Source organism: Hesperophylax consimilis, chromosome 28 (genome assembly GCF_061612785.1).
Source record: "Hesperophylax consimilis isolate HC1 chromosome 28, BYU_Hcon_1.0, whole genome shotgun sequence".
NCBI classification, from domain to species: Eukaryota; Metazoa; Arthropoda; class Insecta; order Trichoptera; family Limnephilidae; genus Hesperophylax; species Hesperophylax consimilis.
Window position 1 is genome coordinate 18,303,453 of NC_142863.1, and position 21,841 is coordinate 18,325,293.

General features: G+C 33.9%; 1 protein-coding gene across 1 annotated transcript in view; it reads right to left on the minus strand.

Moving 5' to 3' along the window:
* LOC149410294 (uncharacterized) overlaps window positions 1-21,841 on the minus strand; it is a 57,179-nt gene extending 35,338 nt beyond the window's left edge. Inside the window, exons 1-2 of the mRNA XM_089649026.1 lie at window positions 21,303-21,841; window positions 20,200-20,343 (exon numbers count right to left, since the gene is read on the minus strand). Of these exons, the coding sequence (XP_089505152.1) occupies window positions 20,200-20,325 (126 nt within the window). The 5' untranslated portion in view covers window positions 20,326-20,343; window positions 21,303-21,841. The remainder of the gene's footprint in view (window positions 1-20,199; window positions 20,344-21,302) is intronic.

The window sequence follows — 21,841 nt, forward strand, 5'->3', positions numbered from 1 at the left end:
TCCTCAAGCAAGGAGTGCCACTTAAAATTATGAATGTTTTTGTCGATTTTGTTTTGCGATAAAAACGAAATTCTTTCCCCGTGTTCTGGGGCTTCTTTCCTTGCACTATATTTAATATTAACTGCAGTTAAAAAGTGATCCGCTATAGTAATATTATTACATACACATGAGGAAAGAGAATCGCTTTGTTTACATCCACTGTTAAATCGGACAAATATGTGGTCTAAACAAGTACGAGTAACTTTTCCTGCTAAAACTGCTTCTCTAGTTACGTCACAAATACATTTGATTAAATAATTATCCGACATTATATTTTCATATGCCATAATAATAGGGTTTTGACAATTTAACAAGTCTAGATTAATATCTCCTATAAGTAAAACATTTTCTTTGGGGCTTATAGTATGCAGAATGGCAGATATTTCATTAAGAAATTGTGGTTGGCTAGAGTTGGGGGGGCGGTATATTGCTATGATGTTTAAAATACTCTTGTTTGGAAGTGTCATAGAGCCAAGCACACATTCAAAATGATTTGTTTCTATTGTTTTCTGTTGAAATGTGAATTCATTTCGAACATATAGCAATATACCTCCTCCAGATTTTTTAGTTCGGCAATAGTTGTAACAATTAAATCCAGGAATATTATACAGACAGACAAGATTCGGTGTTATAGCCGTTTCACATAACATTAACACATGAATATGCTTCCAACAAGTATTTAAGTAGACATTCAAAGTATCCCAGTATTTATAAATCGATCTAACATTCAACTGAACAATATTAATATTTTCCATATTGTAGTTGCTATGAAACTTTAGCCAATCACAGAAATTATGAGTATTTTCGTAATCTACCTCGTCATCTTCTTCAATGTAATTAGACGCCATAATCAATGGTTGCAAAGTCCTTGGCAAGGGCAGCCTTGTAGGCCGGGCAGGAGTCCTTGTCTCCAGTCGGATGTGCAGCGGGCTTCCCAAATCTTGTACAGGTGGCGCAGACAGGCTCGGCGGCGGATTTGGGCAGTTTATCCGGGCGTGACCTTCGCCTGCGCAGTGTCCACATCTTTGCTGGTCCTTGCAAAACTTGAAGGAATGTCCGATCATTTGGCACTTGGAGCACACTGTAAGTCCAATGAAGTCACGAACACGGCACACATTCCAGTCCACAAAGACTTTCCCCTGCTCCACCAGCACGTGACGAATGTGGGCAGGAACCTCGAAGACCCGGTGGCAAGTTGATCCAGTTCGAGCGCCAGCAAGGTGACTTAGCTTGCAACTTTTTACTGCGAAATCTAGGCCTGCTTTGTCCTGGGCTCCTGCTAAGGCATTTTTTAGGAAGCACTCGTCCGTTAGGTTACGAGGAACGTTGAAGAAAATCACCCTTGGAAGCCGTTTTGTTGGTAATCGAGCGCTTAGAGTGTCCGAGTTTGCTAGACATGGGGTTTTCAGTATTTTATCCTGATCTTCTTGTGTTGCAGTATGGATTACAACGCCTTTGTTTCGGATACTCCTAATGCCCGTCACACGGATTCCAAGTTCTGATGGTCGTAATGTATCTTTTAGTAGCTGTTTCGTATCGTCGCTATCTTTTGTAGAATCCAGCTTTGGGAAGATGCATACAGCAGGTTTGGGGGTCCCAACGTTAAGTCCTGAGCGGTTGATTGATGGTATCATCTTCTGTGGGCCATTTTTCACAATATCGGCAAACGATAGGCTTGCTTCCGTGGCATCGGCTACTCTACGCATCACTGGTCCTAGATCTGACTCCAACTGCAATATTTTTTCTAACCTGTGTTGGTTTTCTGCTTTTTCAATCGCGATCTCTCCCTTTGCCACTATTAATTTGGCATTGACTGTTGCCAGATCAGCTTTGAAGCCCTCTCGTTCCAATAACAGCTGTGAAACTGATCTGAATACAGCGGATACATATGCGCTTATCCGCAGTTGTTGATCCTTTGAGACTCTTGACTGCTTTTCAGCAAGGACATCTTGGAGTGCTCTTAGACTTGCTTCAGTGTCGTTCAGTATCTGGACTGAGGACACTGGGATTTCACTCTCATTTTCAGACACGTCGGAATAGTCCGATGCTCCGTCAGATTCCTCATCTTCAACCACTGGAGAAATCATTTCCGAGGCCTTTTTTTGTGATGGGGACGTCATCTTATCCAGCATTCTTTTTTTACGCCGATGGCAGCATTCATCAGGCATCGGTGGGATGGACATTTCAATGAGAACAAACACACAATCTTAGGTTGTTTTAAAACTTTCGATAAAAATGTTTAGAATCCGCTAGAATAGTATTATTTTATTACTGTTTTATCAAATAAACTTTTTTGGCACTTAAATTTTCCATATAAATACTGTTTACACACGAATTCGGAGGTTTTTTTTAGTTTTTTTGCAAGAGCAAAGTGTAAACACGAACTGCTGTCACTGCGATTATTGTTACGATGAATATGAATATTAGTAGACCTGCCCTAAGTGATTAAAAGCGTATTATCCCCACTCCCCATACCGGTTCCATTGGAGCCGGCTGTGCTCGCGTATGGCCTCAAGTGAAATTTGAAAACGTGACGTCATCATTCTTGTGCGAACTATGGTCGAGGCATCATCGGTTCATTTTACGAAATAACACGGCAAAATGTTGACTTGTACTATGAAAACTTGTAAAAATAGATGTGAAAAAGAGAATAAACCCAATTTTCGTATTACATTCCATATATAAGCATTATTTTACTTTATTTTAAGCATATTCACATCGTATAATATGAATCAGTTGTTACTATCACATCGAGAAACGTCTGGACGCGAAACACAAAGCTGGTTGGTTGCTGGGAAGTAAATTATGAACATTTATAAAAGTGTCTTAACTAAATACTTAAATGAAATATTCGACTCTGAAAATAGAACCGAATTTTTTTGCCGAATTTGGACTTCGCAAATTTGTTCATAACGTGGCGAGTAATTTGCGCTCCCATGTAAAAATGTCTATTCATTCAAAAGCAGATTTTACTTTTAAGAAGTAAATGGTGATATTATAATGCGAGATGCCTATTTACTGTCAGATTGATTTATTGACGAATCACAGTCAGCCTTACTCCCTTCGTTCTTCAACAGTTGATTTTACCCCTCGCCATTATCTTCTCGTCTATTAATTCCTATGTCTGTGAACATTTCAATAACTTATATTAATAACTAGCTGACGTGTACCCGGCATTGCTGAGGGTTATTCTTAAGACATAGACATATACCATAGCAGACTTTTCTGTTGGCCTTTTTAAGATATACAATTCCGTAGTACATTATTTTGATGTATCTTATAAGGTTTAGCCAGCGTTAACAATGTAATGTCCGAAAATATATTTTTACGACTTTATTATAAAACATCGACTTCTTTCTACTTTCTGTAAATAAAAAAAGCATGTATTCTATATGTCAACCTTCAGGAAAAAAATCTCTAAATGATAGTGAAAACCCTATCAAAATCCTTTCCGTAGTTTAGAAGAACTAAGCGCACAAACAGACAGACGCAGACAGCGACTTTATTTTATACTATTTAGAGATGCGCAGTATAATTCATTGATAAAAAGATAATAATTTTTATTTTAAAGATTTTTTAAAAACATGGCACATAATGTGACAGAACTGACCCAGTTGTTGACACCTCTCCTGTAGAACCCAACTAACTTGTCACAATGTCAGACTGAAGAGTTTTCTCAAATCCACACCACCAATACATACATAGTAAGCTGAGAAAATTGCTTGCCTGTGTTTCTCAAAATGTATTGATTTGATTTGGCTATTAAAAAATTATACTGTGATCATTTTATCTTGCTAAATTTTTGACTTATTGACTTATCAATAATATTTTTAACGGAGAAAAGTAATTAATATTTACTGTTTTGACACTCTTAATTTGCATTTTTTGAAGTTCAAATATTAATAAGTAGGTAGTAGAATATTATTATAGTATTTTTAGAATAGATATAAAATATAAAATAAAATATACTTTAAAAAAATATAGTAATAAAAAAAAAATACTTCAAATCTACTAAATTACTGTAAGTAAGAAAAAATATTTATATTACCAGGGATGGAAAATAATGCATTTAAATAGCAATTTCGTTCAAATTTATGTGGCTAATTTTACATCTAATTTGCAGCCATTTTGAATATTCATAGAACTATTACATCCTGTCAAATAGAATGAAATTGTAAAGAAAAGTTCAAAATAATAGATAATAATGGATTGTTTGTAGAAGTCCATTAATTTCCATTTCCGGTAATTTTAATATTTTTTTCTTACAGTAATTAAGGGGCCGTTCAAGTATTATGTAAGCACTATAGGGGGGCAGGGGGGTCTTTGCTTTGCTTATTTTTGATGACATGGGGGGTGGGGGGGTCGAGATAGTGATTACTTCAGCACTAGTTTTTTTTTTTTACACATTGGCAACCCACACATTGTTTATGTTTGAAAACCGAATACATATTCGGGGATTCCCACAAATAATTAATATGTTTAGGTACTCGCTTAAAAAACAGAATACATTAACAGAAAAATGCATATAGGTACCAATTTTTACGTAAGCATGGTAGGGGGGGGGTAAGAGCTTTGCTTACTTTTGGTGACAAGGGGGAAGAGGGGGTAAATAATTGTAATAAATCTGCTTACGTAATACTTGAACGGCCCCTAACTGGAAATAAAGAATTATTTTTAGTAATTATGCATATTAAGGGTATGTCTTAATAGTAAATATTATGTCAATACCGATCTAGCGACAAAACTGCACAGAGCCAGTGGGACTATGGCATCCCCAATTGGGGTATGTTGCGAGGCTGAAGTGAGTGAGGAGGAGAAGGAGATGGGGAATAGGAAGGTTGGGAAGCACCTACCTATTCAAATATGGTCAGAAGATTGAACCTGCAACAAACTACACGGTAATTCCAAATAAGCATTATTTTCGGTACCTGCCAAATTACTTATTTGATCATTTTCAAAGTTAGTTAAAGAAACACATATTTTTTTTATTATTTATTTGATGCAATCTTGCTCAAGAGACCCAAATGCCCAAAGCCAGTGGAATTATTCATCCAAAATATGATTAATTTTGCAAAGTGACTAAAAATACATTTATTAAAATTAGTTAAAAACTTTAATAAAAAAATACATATTTTAAGATAAAATTATACATTATTATTAGTAAGAGTACACCATCACCCAAAACAATGGAATGAAGTTTATTATTAATGGGTTTTCAGTGAGAGATGGACATATAGTGCATAAAAATACCATGATAAAACCATTAATGCATAGATTGGTTTCGCCATAGTAATAATTATTATGAACATTTTTATGTAATGAGATTCCAAAGCACCCATTTTGTGAATAAAACCACTCTGAAAAATGCTTATATTAATATATTATAAAGTGACGGCTGTGTCGCCCTGAATAAAAAAAAAAACATAAATATAACTTACAAAAATGGTGAGTTAAATACCATTTTGTGGAAACATGAGATATCTTAATTCTAATATTATCCTTGTTAGAATAATTTTCAACAGGTTAAGAGTTATTTTTAGAACTTTAGTTGGCGAAAAAAAAAAAAAAAAATAAATAAAAATCTAAAAAACAGTGAATATGTAACATCATTTACAAGACAATACCACTATTGTATTGTAATGTTTTCTCTCTTCTGAACTCATTTATATTATAATGAAATTCCACCAAGAATAATAAATTATTATTAATAATATTATTGCAAAATTAAAAAATATATATCATTATAAACACATGGTCATTGGGTTGTATCGCTGCAAATTAATAATGATTTAATATCGAAAAGTTTGAGAATCCGTGATCCGTGATGTAATGACCAACAAAGGCATGCCCAAACCTTGAACGTTGACTTGCTGAGGCAAAAAAATTGTAAAAATTTCATTCCAAAGTTCAGGGACGCCTGGTTTACTGCTGCACGTGAAATAGTTTTCGTTTTAAATTAAAATATAACCTCTCGTAATTGACAGATAGAGTTAATGGAATATTATATTACACTTGTTGATATGGCCAGTCATTTTCGTACTCAAAAATAACAATTTTGAAAATATTGTCGGAGTAATTGACTAGCGGAGGTGCAGAGAGTTGATTAATATGCAGTTTGGCATCTAGAACAAAACGACACATGTTTGTAATTTATTTTTAAATATTAGTGTTTCATTTCAGATGTTACACAATGAATTCACTTTTAGTAGGTGTGCAAACAAACAATGGCGTTTACAAGAATATTTTACGCTATACTGCGCTGCTCGGAGTCTGTGGAACTACGGCATCTTCATTTGGAGAATGTTGTGAGGATGATAGATGCGGGGAAGATTGGGAAGTACCTGACTATTAAGCTTTTTAACTGAAAGTCGTACTCGTCAAAAACATATATTTCCAACACAAAAATGTAACAGCACTTTTGCTCAACATCATTACATATATCTAGGGAAAAATACTTTAACAGCCTACCCGAAAATATCAGAACAATAGAAAACGATAAACACCTACGAAAAGCAATTAAAGAGAAGTTCAATGTAAATATACCAAAATGATGAAACTATCTTTGTAATTAATTATAAATTTTAATATTCATAATTACAAACACTAAATATTCTTAATCTTGATGCTCACCACTCTTCTAGACACAAGCGCCAGCTTCTATAGAAGAGAAACAGTAAAAAATCAAAAGCAGTGAAAACTAATTTTATGAATTATTTTAGTTAACATTAATGATTATACTCTGTAAATTGATTAATTATTTAATAAAAAACATAAAAATAATTTAAAAAAAATTTAAAAAGATCTAGTTGCTAAATAGCAATATTGAGACATTTCAAGAAGCATTTTGATTCTGAGTGGTAGGGTTCCACTAGAGCATCTTCAACTCTGTAATGAGGTGCAAATGTATCATCTTCTTCCTATTGGCCTCCGTGGATGAGGGGTAAGGCTCTCAAGTAGCAAGCCGAAAGTCACAGGTTCAAATCCCGACATACGCAAGTAAATTTTATTTGATTAATTTGTGTTATTTCACTATTTATTCAGTTTAATAATATACAGTACACTTGTGGCACGTTCCAGAGTGGAAGATATTCTCAGTATCGCCCTGGTGTAAGACCACCATTCAGAATTGAAATGGCTTTAGCCATGTTCGGTGACCAGATCTAAAAAGCCAGGTACTCCCCCACCTTCCTATCCCACATCTCCTTTCCCTTCCCACTACCGTCAGCCTCACAACATACCCCAATTGGGGATGCCATAGTCTCACTGGCTCTAGACGGTTGGGAGCAGTTTAAGACTCCTGTGCGGTATTCATTAAAAAAAAAAAAAATTGTCGTATTGACTTTATAATGGAGGTTGTAAAAACAGCGAGAATCCCGTGAAACCATAATAAGAGAAAATAAAAAACTTAACCGCAACGAATTCAAACGTGATTTAAAATACATCCGAATATGGGATAAGTGACGAAAGAACCCTTGAAATCCCGGCCTACGTAATCATTAGCTTTTTTTTCGCCAAGAACTAACATTGGCACACTCAATTACTTTATTCGTGTCAAATGACATCATTTTGACCTAAATTCGGGGTAATACTGTACCTTTAAAACAGCTCGTAAGAAAGTGACAATGACATTGCATAAACTAAAATCTACCTACACGAGTCAGCGGGAGACACTGAAGAGATAAACCGATAGAAATGTGCTGTGGGCGTGTCCATGTGCTGGAAGTAAGCCCAATTTAGAATTACCACTGATGAAATTGATTACGTAAGCAGTTTTAAATACTGTCAATTCTGCTTAATTGAGACACATCGGGCCCAAACTTTTTGTCCAGAATAAACATAAAAGTTTACGGAACCCAGGTAAAAAATATTATATATATATATATATATTTATTGAACTTTTTTATACGCAAACAATGTACGTCAGATAACATTTATTCGAGTTCTCTCGAATGTGTTATTACTTTATAAAATTTCTGAAAAAAATATTTAATTACAGAAAAATGATTATTTACCAGCATGTACATATATTATGAATAAATGAAAAAAAAAATAAAGTATTCGAAGATAGTTACAAAATAAATCACGAACATACAATTAAACATTATAATAACAGTAGGCTGCGAACTGAACTGAGTTTACCGATAATGAGGCCATTATAATAATAAAAACATTAAAAACGACATAGAAAACTAATAAAACAGAAATGAATAACTTTAGTTTTCCTCAGCACAGGTCACCCTAGTGAGGAGGACTAAGAAATACAATTTAATATACATATATTTAACATCATATTTTTTATGTACAATGTTTGAATAGTCGCTATAATAAAAATAATAAAAAAATAGTACAAAACATAACGTAGAGTCATACTTTAAAAAAATAATTAATAACATATCCCACGCAAAATATCAATCACAGCACGCTAAAAAAAAGCGACCCGTTGCGAAGGTGAAACTTTTTCTATGATTATGGTTGAAATACGAAAATATGTTTTTTTAAGAATATGTAAGAAAAAGCTTAATATTTTGAGAGGCTAATTCAAAACATTGAAGAAAGACTAAAGTTTTCTGCTATACCCTTTTGCAAAACAGAACAGAAATTTTAATTTTTTTTAAAAAGAAAGACAAACATTCCCGGGTTACGAATAACCTGACAATATTTGAAAATCTCCTACTACCACCACAGTAAGCTGAAAATGTTGCTTGTGTTGTGATGGAGGACTTAGCCAGCCAAGGAATTGAACACACTACGCCTGGGTGGGACCCAAACGCGATGTCAACTCGGCTACCGACCGGTCAAATCGTTGTACATCTTTTTTTTATGTGTGAAACGGCACAGCAGTCTCAACTGCTCCCAAACGTTTGGAGCCAGTAAGACTTTAGCATCCCCAATTGGGGTTTGTTATGAGGCTGAAGGTGGTAAGCGAGGGGAAGGAGATGGGGAGAGGAAGGTAGGGAAGTGCCTTCCTATTCAGATCTGATCAACAAACACGGCTAGAGACATTTCAAGCAACCAGGGCGATACTAAGAGTGTCTTCCATTAATTTTATTTGAGTAAATTGTGAATTTTACAATTTATTTATTTGAATACAATTTAATCAAATAAAATTTACTTCGGCACGCTGCGACTTACAGCTTGCTAGTCGAGAGCCTTACCCCTCATCCATGGAGGCCGTCTTCTGCAAACATCTGCAAATTCTTTGATATTGTGGCAGCAATGTGTGTGTGTGTGTATTTGTAATTTAAGGTGGCTGCCGGAACCGTAAATCGTGTTCAGGAGATGGGAGATTAAAAATGAGTATCTGCAATATTAATTAAATTTATTCGTGAGGATGAATTTACAATTTTATAGAACGCGGAGACGGTGACAGACAAAGTAGAGATAGTGGCGGTAGAATCGAAGGTTGAAACCGGAATGAAGATTTCTCTTCTGGTGCCCGCTTGCGTCTAGCGGCGGATTAATTTAAGTTAGTGTTGCCACATGTGGGATGAAATAAAGTAGTCCCACAATATTTTATTTAGGCAAGTGGGCAGTATTAAAAGGCTTGCGGGTGTTACTCTGCTGTTCTAGGTGTTAAAAGTTACACAATGTCACAGATTGATATGCATGGCATTAAATATATTCTGGGTCCCCCCACTGAAGCGCGGTCCGTGCGGAGGAGACTGATATTGTAATTGATCTCGTCGTTGTAACGACCTAACCACGGGTGACCTTCACCACTCCCTACACATGGGAATTTTATGAGCGGACAAATATAAATGCCCAATTAATAGGCAATCAAAATGTGTAGCACATTACATGCGAGTCAATGAACCAACGGAGAAGTAATCTATTTGACCTTGGCCCAGCCAATCTAATTGCCGATAACCAATAAATGTTGCATGTTTATTGAAATGTTATCAAATATTTATTGATAGAGCAAATCATAATCAAGGATCTCTTAACTGCCCAGAAACTGATATAAATGTGGCTGAAATGTTTGGTGACCATATCTGAATACCTAGACACTTCCCAACCTTCCTCTTATATGCCCCAATTGGGGGTGCCATAGACACACTGGCTCCGGACAGTCGGGAGCAATTGGGACTCTTGTTTAGTATTGACAACATCTCTGCCATAGGTTACCCCAGGTGGTTCGCTACGTTTTGTGACTTAGCAGGGGCGTTCGGGTTCATGGGGCGAGGTTTTTCCTGCTGTGTGGCGGGCCAGATCGGGAGAAGCCTATTGAGAGAGACCCTTTTACCTCTGCAGCCTGACTCTCTGGACCCAATTGTCTTGTAAACTCCTGGACACACTGACCCCCAGATTCACAACCATCCCTCGCACCATTTTCCTTCCGAGAACTTCCTCTCTTTCCGTTACTTAAAGAGACCCTCACACAGCAGCATCCCAAAGATGATATAGGCCCTGAGGGTAAATATTTGCTTCACGGCCTACAGTGTGGAGTTAACGTTAAATAAAAACTTTAAAAAATAATAATTAAAAGTATTTGTAGCGAAAATGCAGAACGTACGGGTCCATTTGAAATGTTTTGACATACAACAGTCCAGCTGCGAGATTGAAGCATATTTAAACTTGACCCAAAAATTCGAGCACAATGAGGGCACGTCAGACGGAATAACTTGGCAGTTACAACAGACATTCGGCATTCGGCAGAGTTGTTGGTCCGGAAAGGGCATAAAAATAGATATTGACAACGACAACGGCTTTCCGAGTTCCCTTGGCTCATCTTTTATTGGTAAACAACTGAAGGTCAATAGCATTGAGTTCACTACTTATTACAAGTGCACAATTTAATAATTTTATCTTTTTCATATAATCTACTATGCAGAGGCTATTGTGGGATTGGGGATCACCAATTGGGGTAAGTTGTGAAGCTTAAGGGAGTGAAGAGGGGAATGATAAGTGGGGTTGATAAGGTTGAAAAGTACACTTCTATTCAGACCTGATCACTAAACGCAACTAAAGCCACTACTTCTAGCAAAGTGATTAACGCAACTTAATCGGTTAAAAATATGTTATTTCAAACAATGTTTACAACTGATTGTTTCTTAAATAAAATATATGAATACCACACAATAATCCCTACTGCCCGGTTCCAGTGGGACTATGGGATCACCGATTGGGGTATATTGTGAGGCTGAAGAGAGTGGATAGGAGGAGAAGGAGATGGGAAAGAGGGAGGTTGAGGAAGGTTTTAACTCTAATATAATAACTTATGACAACATTTGCATTACTGTTGTGTGTTAGATATCTGAGTTATTTTCATTTAAGTGTGTAAGATATCTAAGATTTCTTAGGTATTTTTATTAAGGTGTGTAAGATATCTCAGTTATTTTCATTAAGGTGTGTAAGATATCTAAGATTTCTTAGGTATTTTCATTAAGGTGTGTAAGATATCTAAGATATCTCAGTTATTTTCATTAAGGTGTGTAAGATATCTAAGATATCTCAGTTATTTTCATTAAGGTGTGTAAGATATCTAAGATATCTCAGTTATTTTCATTAAGGTGTGTAAGATATCTAAGATTTCTTAGGTATTTTCATTAAGGTGTGTAAGATATCTAAGATATCTCAGTTATTTTCATTAAGGTGTGTAAGATATCTAAGATATCTCAGTTATTTTCATTAAGGTGTGTAAGATATCTAAGATTTCTTAGGTATTTTCATTAAGGTGTGTAAGATATCTAAGATTTCTTAGGTATTTTCATTAAGGTGTGTAAGATATCTAAGATATCTCAGTTATTTTCATTAAGGTGTGTAAGATATCTAAGATATCTCAGTTATTTTCATTAAGGTGTGTAAGATATCTAAGATTTCTTAGGTATTTTCATTAAGGTGTGTAAGATATCTAAGATATCTCAGTTATTTTCATTAAGGTGTGTAAGATATCTAAGATATCTCAGTTATTTTCATTAAGGTGTGTAAGATATCTAAGATTTCTTAGGTATTTTCATTAAGGTGTGTAAGATATCTAAGATATCTCAGTTATTTTCATTAAGGTGTGTAAGATATCTAAGATATCTCAGTTATTTTCATTAAGGTGTGTAAGATATCTAAGATTTCTTAGGTATTTTCATTAAGGTGTGTAAGATATCTAAGATTTCTTAGGTATTTTCATTAAGGTGTGTAAGATATCTAAGATATCTCAGTTATTTTCATTAAGGTGTGTAAGATATCTAAGATATCTCAGTTATTTTCATTAAGGTGTGTAAGATATCTAAGATTTCTTAGGTATTTTCATTAAGGTGTGTAAGATATCTAAGATATCTCAGTTATTTTCATTAAGGTGTGTAAGATATCTAAGATTTCTTAGGTATTTTCATTAAGGTGTGTAAGATATCTAAGATATCTCAGTTATTTTCATTAAGGTGTGTAAGATATCTAAGATTTCTTAGGTATTTTCATTAAGGTGTGTAAGATATCTAAGATATCTCAGTTATTTTCATTAAGGTGTGTAAGATATCTAAGATTTCTTAGGTATTTTCATTAAGGTATGTAAGATATCTTTTTTTTATTTTTTTATATTAACTCCATACAGGAGGCCCTGAAGAAAATAATTTCCCTCAGGGCCTATGTCATCTTTGGGGATGCTGTGTGGAGGGTCTTTTTGTTGAGAGGAAGGAGTGAACATGGGTCTTGAAGAGTCCCATGTTGTAGGAGGGAGGAAACACAGAGGCCGGAAGCTCGTTCCACAGCCGAGCTGTTGAACTTAAGAACGAATCGTAGAAGTGACCCGTTCTCATGTGACAAATGTCAACCGTGTACAAATATTGGGCGCGCGTTTGGCGTGTATCCCGACTACGCACCGGTGCCGAAGGGATCAATGACGCTAGTTCCTCAGAGCATCTTCCATTGTAATACCGATAGAACAAGGACAGCATACCTACCTGACGCCTGTGCTCTAAAGATTGCAGTCCGTTTGTTAAGATTGGGGAATCTATCAAACGGACCGCCCGTTTTTGCACAGAGTCAAGGGTTTTTTCCAGGTATTTAGGGGCTCCGGACCAGAGATGGCTGCCAAATTCGACAGTAGGGTCAGTTATTTTCATTAAGGTGTGTAAAATATCTAAGATTTCTTAGGTATTTTCATTAAGGTGTGTAAGATATCTAAGATATCTCAGTTATTTTCATTAAGGTGTGTAAGATATCTAAGATATCTCAGTTATTTTCATTAAGGTGTGTAAGATATCTAAGATTTCTTAGGTATTTTCATTAAGGTGTGTAAGATATCTAAGATTTCTTAGGTATTTTCATTAAGGTGTGTAAGATATCTAAGATATCTCAGTTATTTTCATTAAGGTGTGTAAGATATCTAAGATATCTCAGTTATTTTCATTAAGGTGTGTAAGATATCTAAGATTTCTTAGGTATTTTCATTAAGGTGTGTAAGATATCTAAGATATCTCAGTTATTTTCATTAAGGTGTGTAAGATATCTAAGATATCTCAGTTATTTTCATTAAGGTGTGTAAGATATCTAAGATTTCTTAGGTATTTTCATTAAGGTGTGTAAGATATCTAAGATATCTCAGTTATTTTCATTAAGGTGTGTAAGATATCTAAGATATCTCAGTTATTTTCATTAAGGTGTGTAAGATATCTAAGATTTCTTAGGTATTTTCATTAAGGTGTGTAAGATATCTAAGATTTCTTAGGTATTTTCATTAAGGTGTGTAAGATATCTAAGATATCTCAGTTATTTTCATTAAGGTGTGTAAGATATCTAAGATATCTCAGTTATTTTCATTAAGGTGTGTAAGATATCTAAGATTTCTTAGGTATTTTCATTAAGGTGTGTAAGATATCTAAGATATCTCAGTTATTTTCATTAAGGTGTGTAAGATATCTAAGATTTCTTAGGTATTTTCATTAAGGTGTGTAAGATATCTAAGATATCTCAGTTATTTTCATTAAGGTGTGTAAGATATCTAAGATTTCTTAGGTATTTTCATTAAGGTGTGTAAGATATCTAAGATATCTCAGTTATTTTCATTAAGGTGTGTAAGATATCTAAGATTTCTTAGGTATTTTCATTAAGGTATGTAAGATATCTTTTTTTTATTTTTTTATATTAACTCCATACAGGAGGCCCTGAAGAAAATAATTTCCCTCAGGGCCTATGTCATCTTTGGGGATGCTGTGTGGAGGGTCTTTTTGTTGAGAGGAAGGAGTGAACATGGGTCTTGAAGAGTCCCATGTTGTAGGAGGGAGGAAACACAGAGGCCGGAAGCTCGTTCCACAGCCGAGCTGTTGAACTTAAGAACGAATCGTAGAAGTGACCCGTTCTCATGTGACAAATGTCAACCGTGTACAAATATTGGGCGCGCGTTTGGCGTGTATCCCGACTACGCACCGGTGCCGAAGGGATCAATGACGCTAGTTCCTCAGAGCATCTTCCATTGTAATACCGATAGAACAAGGACAGCATACCTACCTGACGCCTGTGCTCTAAAGATTGCAGTCCGTTTGTTAAGATTGGGGAATCTATCAAACGGACCGCCCGTTTTTGCACAGAGTCAAGGGTTTTTTCCAGGTATTTAGGGGCTCCGGACCAGAGATGGCTGCCAAATTCGACAGTAGGGTCAGTTATTTTCATTAAGGTGTGTAAAATATCTAAGATTTCTTAGGTATTTTCATTAAGGTGTGTAAGATATCTAAGATATCTCAGTTATTTTCATTAAGGTGTGTAAGATATCTAAGATATCTCAGTTATTTTCATTAAGGTGTGTAAGATATCTAAGATTTCTCAGTTATTTTTATTAAGGTGTGTAAAATATCTAAGATTTCTTATTTTTTTAAACTTCCGATTTAGTTGTCCGGGTTAAATCTTCCCCAAAGGAAAAACTTAACCCTTCCACTCACTTTTCCACAAATGATCATCTAGTCAATCAACATTATGTAAGTGCATTATATAAGCAAAATAAATACAAAACAATACAAGAACAACACGTCAACTCACCAGAGATCAAATGGGAAAATAATTCACCGACTCCAGATATTTTCATATCAGAGGGTTCGGCTCGGTAGAACTTCTAATAGGGCCTATAAATCCTACTGATCCCTCAACATAGATATTTAAAAAATCTTTTGTTATCCTACATGTATTCAAAATGACCGACTTTTGCATCTTTATATATAATTTTTTTGATAGATCTAATACGCCTAAATTTTTAATTAGAGAGCTAGGTATAATGCCAGTAGCCGAAATAACGAATGGTAATATTTTTATAGTCTGAGAATGCCAAATTCTTTTTATTTCATTTCCTAAATCTGTGTATTTTCTTATTTTTTCACTAACAGATTTTTGAATATTACAGGAATTTGGAATAGCGACATCAATGATATAAGTTATTTTTTTAATTTTGTCATGTAAAACTATATCGGGTCTATTATGATTAATCGCTCGGTCTGTTAGTATAGTTTTATCATAACATATTTTATAAAATTCGTTTTCTAAAAATGAATTTGGTTCGTATTCATAATATGGTACTATATTACGGCAGTCAATCAAGTTATGTTTAATTACCAAATTTTGGTGAATTATTTTTAAAACTTGATTGTGCCTAAATGTATACTCGGACGGTGCTAATATAGAACATCCCGATATAATATGTTCTATAGTTTCCGGAAAAGCCAAACATTTTCTACATAAATCATCAATTTGATTTGTATCTTTGATTATATGCTTTCTATAATTTTTAGTATTAATGACTCTATCCTGAATGGCAAGCATAAATCCTTCTATTTCTGGGCTCAACTCTCCAATACTCAACCATTTGTTTGACGAAATTTTGTCAACATACGTTTGGTTGAGATAATTGAAGTGTTTTGCGTGTAAAATTTTATTTGACCAGGAATCTAATAATTCCTGGTTGGGATTTATAAAAATGTTGGCATTCTCATCGTATAAATTTAAAGGTGTAATATTTATATCTGCCTTGCAAATTATTTTGTGCATTTCTGAGCTATGAGCTTTCCTATGGAAAAAAGTTCTTAGCATTTCTACCTGATTATGTTTCAAAGAAGTTATTTCTTATTATTTTCATTGAGGTGTGTAAGATATCTAAGATATCTCAGTTATTATCATTAAGGTGTGTAAGATATCTAAGGATTCTCAGTTATTTTTATTAAGGTGTGTAAGATATCTATGATATCTCAGTTATTTTCATTGAGATGATTTTATATTTTCTGTCTATTTGTTTTTTTCTGTATATGTAACATAAATTTTATGTGGAAACTTCGCTGGTTAATGCAACTTGTAAAATATAATTACATATTTATATAAAATTGTAAAACTGTTTGTTTCCCAACAATGTCGCTATGAACAAACTTAACAGTACAATTAAAGATAGGGAGAAAGGTTAAAACAAATTTAAATAAATCATTAATTATGCTAATAAAACTGGGTAATAATAGGTGACATTTCGATGTTTTTGAAACTGTTGAAAAGAATGTGATCTTACTGGGGTACCCCATTCTAAGGTCACATTTTACATGGTTATTTGTGTGAATTGTCAATTTTGTCAAGTGTGTATGTGAATTTTTTAAGTAAATTTTTAATTTTATTTTAATATTATTATAGGCCTACTCAAAAGTGCTTTCTTAATAAATTCATCAAACCAATCTCATTTTTATTTACATTAACCCCACACAGGAAGGCCCGAGGAAAATAATTTCCCTCAGGGCCTGTGTCATCTTTTGGGATGCTGTGTGGAGTGTCTTTTTTGAGGAAAGGAAGGAGAGGAAGTTCTGGGAAGGTAAAAGGTATGAGGATTGGGTAGGAATCTAGGAATCAGTGGTACCCAAAACCGCCTCCCAAATTGTAAACAGTATTAATGAATAATTGTAAAATGTCATAACCACGAAAAGACGGCCAACAGTGAAATCCTTTTTCCACAGCGGTTAATCTCACAATGGCGGAGTGCACAAACTTCAGCATAACATACATTATGAAAGTCATAAAAAAATAATAATAAACAGGAGTGCCAGGGTATAACCCCAAGTAATATTATAAATGCAAAGGAGTGTTTGTTTGTTTGTTCTTATTTCACGTCGCAACAGAGAGTGACCGAGAGATTTTTTGCATGGGGATAATTAAAGACTCTTGGCTTTGTTTTGAGAGCTGCAAAAGATTTCAATAAATTAGGAACATTTATTATGTTATATTAAACCCTTGTCAGATGCCAAATTGAGTATAACTCTACGTTATGGTCTCCATTTTTCAATATTCATTCAGATAACATTGAAAAGTGTCAACGGAAGTTTCTAAGGTTTATAAATTATAAATTGCATATTCCTATACAAAACTACCTCTTGAATAAAATGTCTCTTATATTGAAACTTTCAGAAAGAAGAATAAGCACAGATTTAATACTGTTACAAAGAATACTACATTTTAAAATATACTGTCCCGAATTACTTCAATGTATCAATATCCATGTTCCCAAAAAATCATGCCGACATTTCTTACCTTTTTACTTCAATAACACCAAGACACTAGCTTAACGAAATTCTCCGATTCCGAGACTTCACAATCTCGGAAACAAATATTCTGATCTGGGTGATATATTTCATTTGAAAACTAATCAGTATAAATGTTGTATATTCTATCACTTTTATTCTTCTAGACACAAATAGACCTATGTACCCATATAACTTCTCCGCTTCTACTATTTTGTTTTGTTGAATCTTTTAAATTCAATTATATGCGTGAGGATTCATTTTTGCCATTATGTTTACATTCTTCTTTATTGTATTAATTTTTAAGTGTTTACTCTGATACAAAATGGTTGTATTTTTTTTTTAAAGAAAAGCCCACTAGGGCGTGTAATAAATAAATAAATAATTAAGGAATTGGGAAGTGACGTAGGTTATTTTTCATCCTTGAAAAACATTTTATTCCCGTGGGAATATTCTTTATACAGTAACTTCTCCCCAATACCACACCAGCGAAGCCGCAGGTAAAAGCTAGTAATTATATATTTTAGACATTACATAAAATGGATTGATATCGTACCTAATTTGTAGTCTCACAATATCCACAGTAATAAAATACCTAATTTGTAGTCTCAAAATAATCCACAGTAATAAAATACCTAATTTGTAGTCTCACAATAATCCACAGTAATAAAATACCTAATTTGTAGTCTCACAATAATCCACAGTAATAAAAAATAAAATAAATCTAAAAGCACATAAAACTAATCTAACTTTGAGTGCAAAACACAACTGAAGAGATTAACCGATAGAAGTGTGTTGTGGGCATGTCTACATGCCTAAAGTAAGGTCGATTTTCTCTTATTCAAGGTGAAATTGATCAAAGATTTTCAAATACTGAATTTCTTTCTGAAACCGATAATCAATGTTATTGGCTTTTTTCTGGAGCCTAGGAATCGACAGGCCTTCAAAGTTCAAATCGGCGTTGATAACACTTCTAGGGATTTTCCATTCAGCGGCGAGAACAATATCAATATACAGGGTTTTCCAATAAGAGGTGTTATTTTGATATTCAATCGTAAAAGATCAATGGTTTAGTTGCTTGTGTGGCACATAGTGCCGTCTTGTTGAAAGTAAACGTTTTCCAGATCAATACCATTCAATTCCAGCCATAAAAATCATTAATCATCTCGATAGCGCAATCCAATCACCGTAACTGTTGCTCCAGTTTCATTTTCGAAAAAGTAAGGTCCAAAGACTCCGCCGGACTATAAACCGCACCAAACAGTCACACGTTGAGGATAGAGAGGCTTTTCAACAATAACTCTTGGGTTTTCCGAGCCCCAGATGCGTCAATTTTGCTTGTTGATGAAGCCACCAAGGTGAAAATGGGCCTCATCACTCAAGATGATTTGCATTTGATTCACTCAAGAGAATTTTAATAATTTCAATGCGTTGTTGAAGCGTGTATCGTTCTTTAGGCGTAGTTTCTACTTGTCAAATGTCAAAAAATGACAGCTTCAAAAGTAACATCTACCGAAATAGCGGGCTATTCAAAATAACACCTCTTATTGGAAAACCCTATGTTATATTATAATCCACCCTGCTCTAGCATTCACAATAATTAATATAAACTGTAAAAAACTCAAAAAATAAATAAAAATTAATCCGAGACATGCTTTTGACATGTAAGCTAACATTTATTATAGTGTATTAATGACACCCTCCATACTAGCTATCAAAATAATTTTACGAGAAAATTAAAACCGACCGGTCGGTGGCTGAGATGACGATCCGGTTAAACTCCGATTCTCGGCCCATTTCATCTTTTGATCAAATTTTGATCTGATTTCAAGCTTAACAGATATGTTGTAGTCCTTGTCAGATGACCAAAATTGAATAAAAAGCTAAAATGAGTTGAAAATCAGCATTTAAAGGCAACTGTTCAAATATCAAAAATTAAAATGGTGCTGATCGCCGATTCGATGGTCATAAAATGTGACTTGAGTTGTAAACACACTAACCTAATTCTAGTAGAATAAATTGGATGGCCAGATAAAACAGAACAGTGTGACAAAGCAGAATATCAGCACATGATTAAATAATGTCAGTACATGATTGAATAGGTAAGGTTAAATGGGGTTAAGTTAGGTTAGGTTGAGTGAGGTTAGGTTAAGTTAGGGTAAGTTATGTTAGGTTTAATAGTTAAGTAAGTTAATTTTGAACTTTGATTGAAATTTATTTTTTTACTTTAATGCAACTTTTTACCATCTCCCCCAATGTAAATAGTTGTTTCTTGTAGTAATTAAATTGAAAACCTTGTTGTTATTTTAATAATTTGTATGTATAAAGCATGAAGAGGAATTCATTCAATTTAACAATTTTCTTTTATGTTCGTTTGTCACTGTTCTATTTTGTTATGAAACCAATTACTTTGTTTTAAATGAAGCAGGTAGGTAGGTGCCTCAAATACTTTACACGTGTAAGATAACATATTATAGTGTATTTTAATCTAGAGGTGGGACAACATCAAGATATTATGGTTAGGTTAGGTAGTTGGAAACACCCCACTCCAACTCTAATATAATAATGGACAGCCATACAATTTTTTTAAATGAAGCAGGAAGGTAGGTGCCTTATATACTTTAGAAGTGTAAGCTAACATGTATTATAGCGTATTTAATCTAGAGAAGGGACAACATCAAGATACGGTTAGGCCTGCCTGCTTCAGCCATCCGACGACGGATCTGACTCCCTCGGAAACCTCTCCTGGCACATCGATACTGGAAGACTCGATTAGATCAGTCCATTTGGAGCGAATGGCCGCCTGGGCAGCAAAACCCGCCATTTTTTAAGACTGGCAACACTGCGAGGAAAATCATATTTTTCTTTTTTCAAATATGAACACTGATATATAGAAATTCAGATATTCAAATATAGGATTTGTGTTCTATGTTTCAAATAATATAAACACTGTTTTCAAATACAGAAATTCTGTTTTACCAGTATTTTATCAAAATAATTAATAATATTTTATTACATTGTAATTTTATTCAGATGTAGAAATTTTTTTTATACTTTTCAAATACAAACACAAACATATTTTTTATTATATTGCTGCTGTCTTATTAAAACGTTGTTATTTCTATAAACACAAAGAATTTCAATAGAGTGATTTATAAAAATTAAGATTACAAAATATAATGTTTATCATGTCAATAGGTGGTAAGCATGTATTAATTTTATTTTGGAAGGGATAATAATTTAGTGTTTAATTTATTATTTTTGATATTTATTAACTACTTCTGGGAACAATAATTAGTGAAACCTTAGTAACACGCTAAATTGCATTATTTGCAAAAAAAAAAATTTAATTAAAATGATCAAAATGTGTAGTATGTTAAATGTTAAAATGACATTATTAGTCAAAATTGCATGATATAGCGTTGATAATGATTACTAACAAATTAAATTAAGGCCTAAATAAACATTTTTAGCCGCAAAAGAACAATAACTTCAAACAAAACATAAAGCGAATCTTTATATATTACCATAGGAATATTTTTTGTAGATAAATATATTTAATAATAAAGTTATCAAGTTTTCTGAAACATTCTGGAATATTATTTCATGCGAAAGAAATAACATTTGTTTCCAATGGACCAAGCGAAGTGACATTGCCAAAACTATGTATTTCATTGATAAACCGAACAAAAATATAAAATTTAACTCAACAATTTCCGTAAAAGATAAGAATAATTTTTACTCATTGGGGCGTTTAAAGTAACCTAAAGAAATCAATTAAAAACTATATTTTGAACTCACCTTGAAACAAAGTCACTGTTTTATTTATATAACTGCACAAAACTCATGTAAAATGTATGTAAATAACGTTAAAAAAAACTTTATTCGATTTTTGTTGCTTGTATCGATCACACAGACGTTGTAAAACGATGAACTGCGACACTGAATTTAATTAGGGTACAACCTGATGTATATTTAATGATTCGCGTTCGCCGCGGCGTTTTAAACACGTACAGAGCTTCCCAGACCAATTGAGATTATAATCAGCCCGCGTTACTTCATCCAACCCTTCATAATACTCTGCTTTTCAGGTAGCTAATCCATAACCTTCAAAGCGCAATTGGAACAAGGACAAACAAAATTAGAACATCAAAACGTCAAAAAATTTAAAATCACTTGTTTTCTCGCAATCTCTATCACTTGCGAGATAATTAAAAACTGACAGCGGCCGTATACTTATTCAAAAATATAACTTTTTTCTCAAATTCAAGCGCCCGCACTCAAATTTGCAGTATTTGCACTAATAGCGAAAATAAATTTATATTGCGAGAATTTGACAA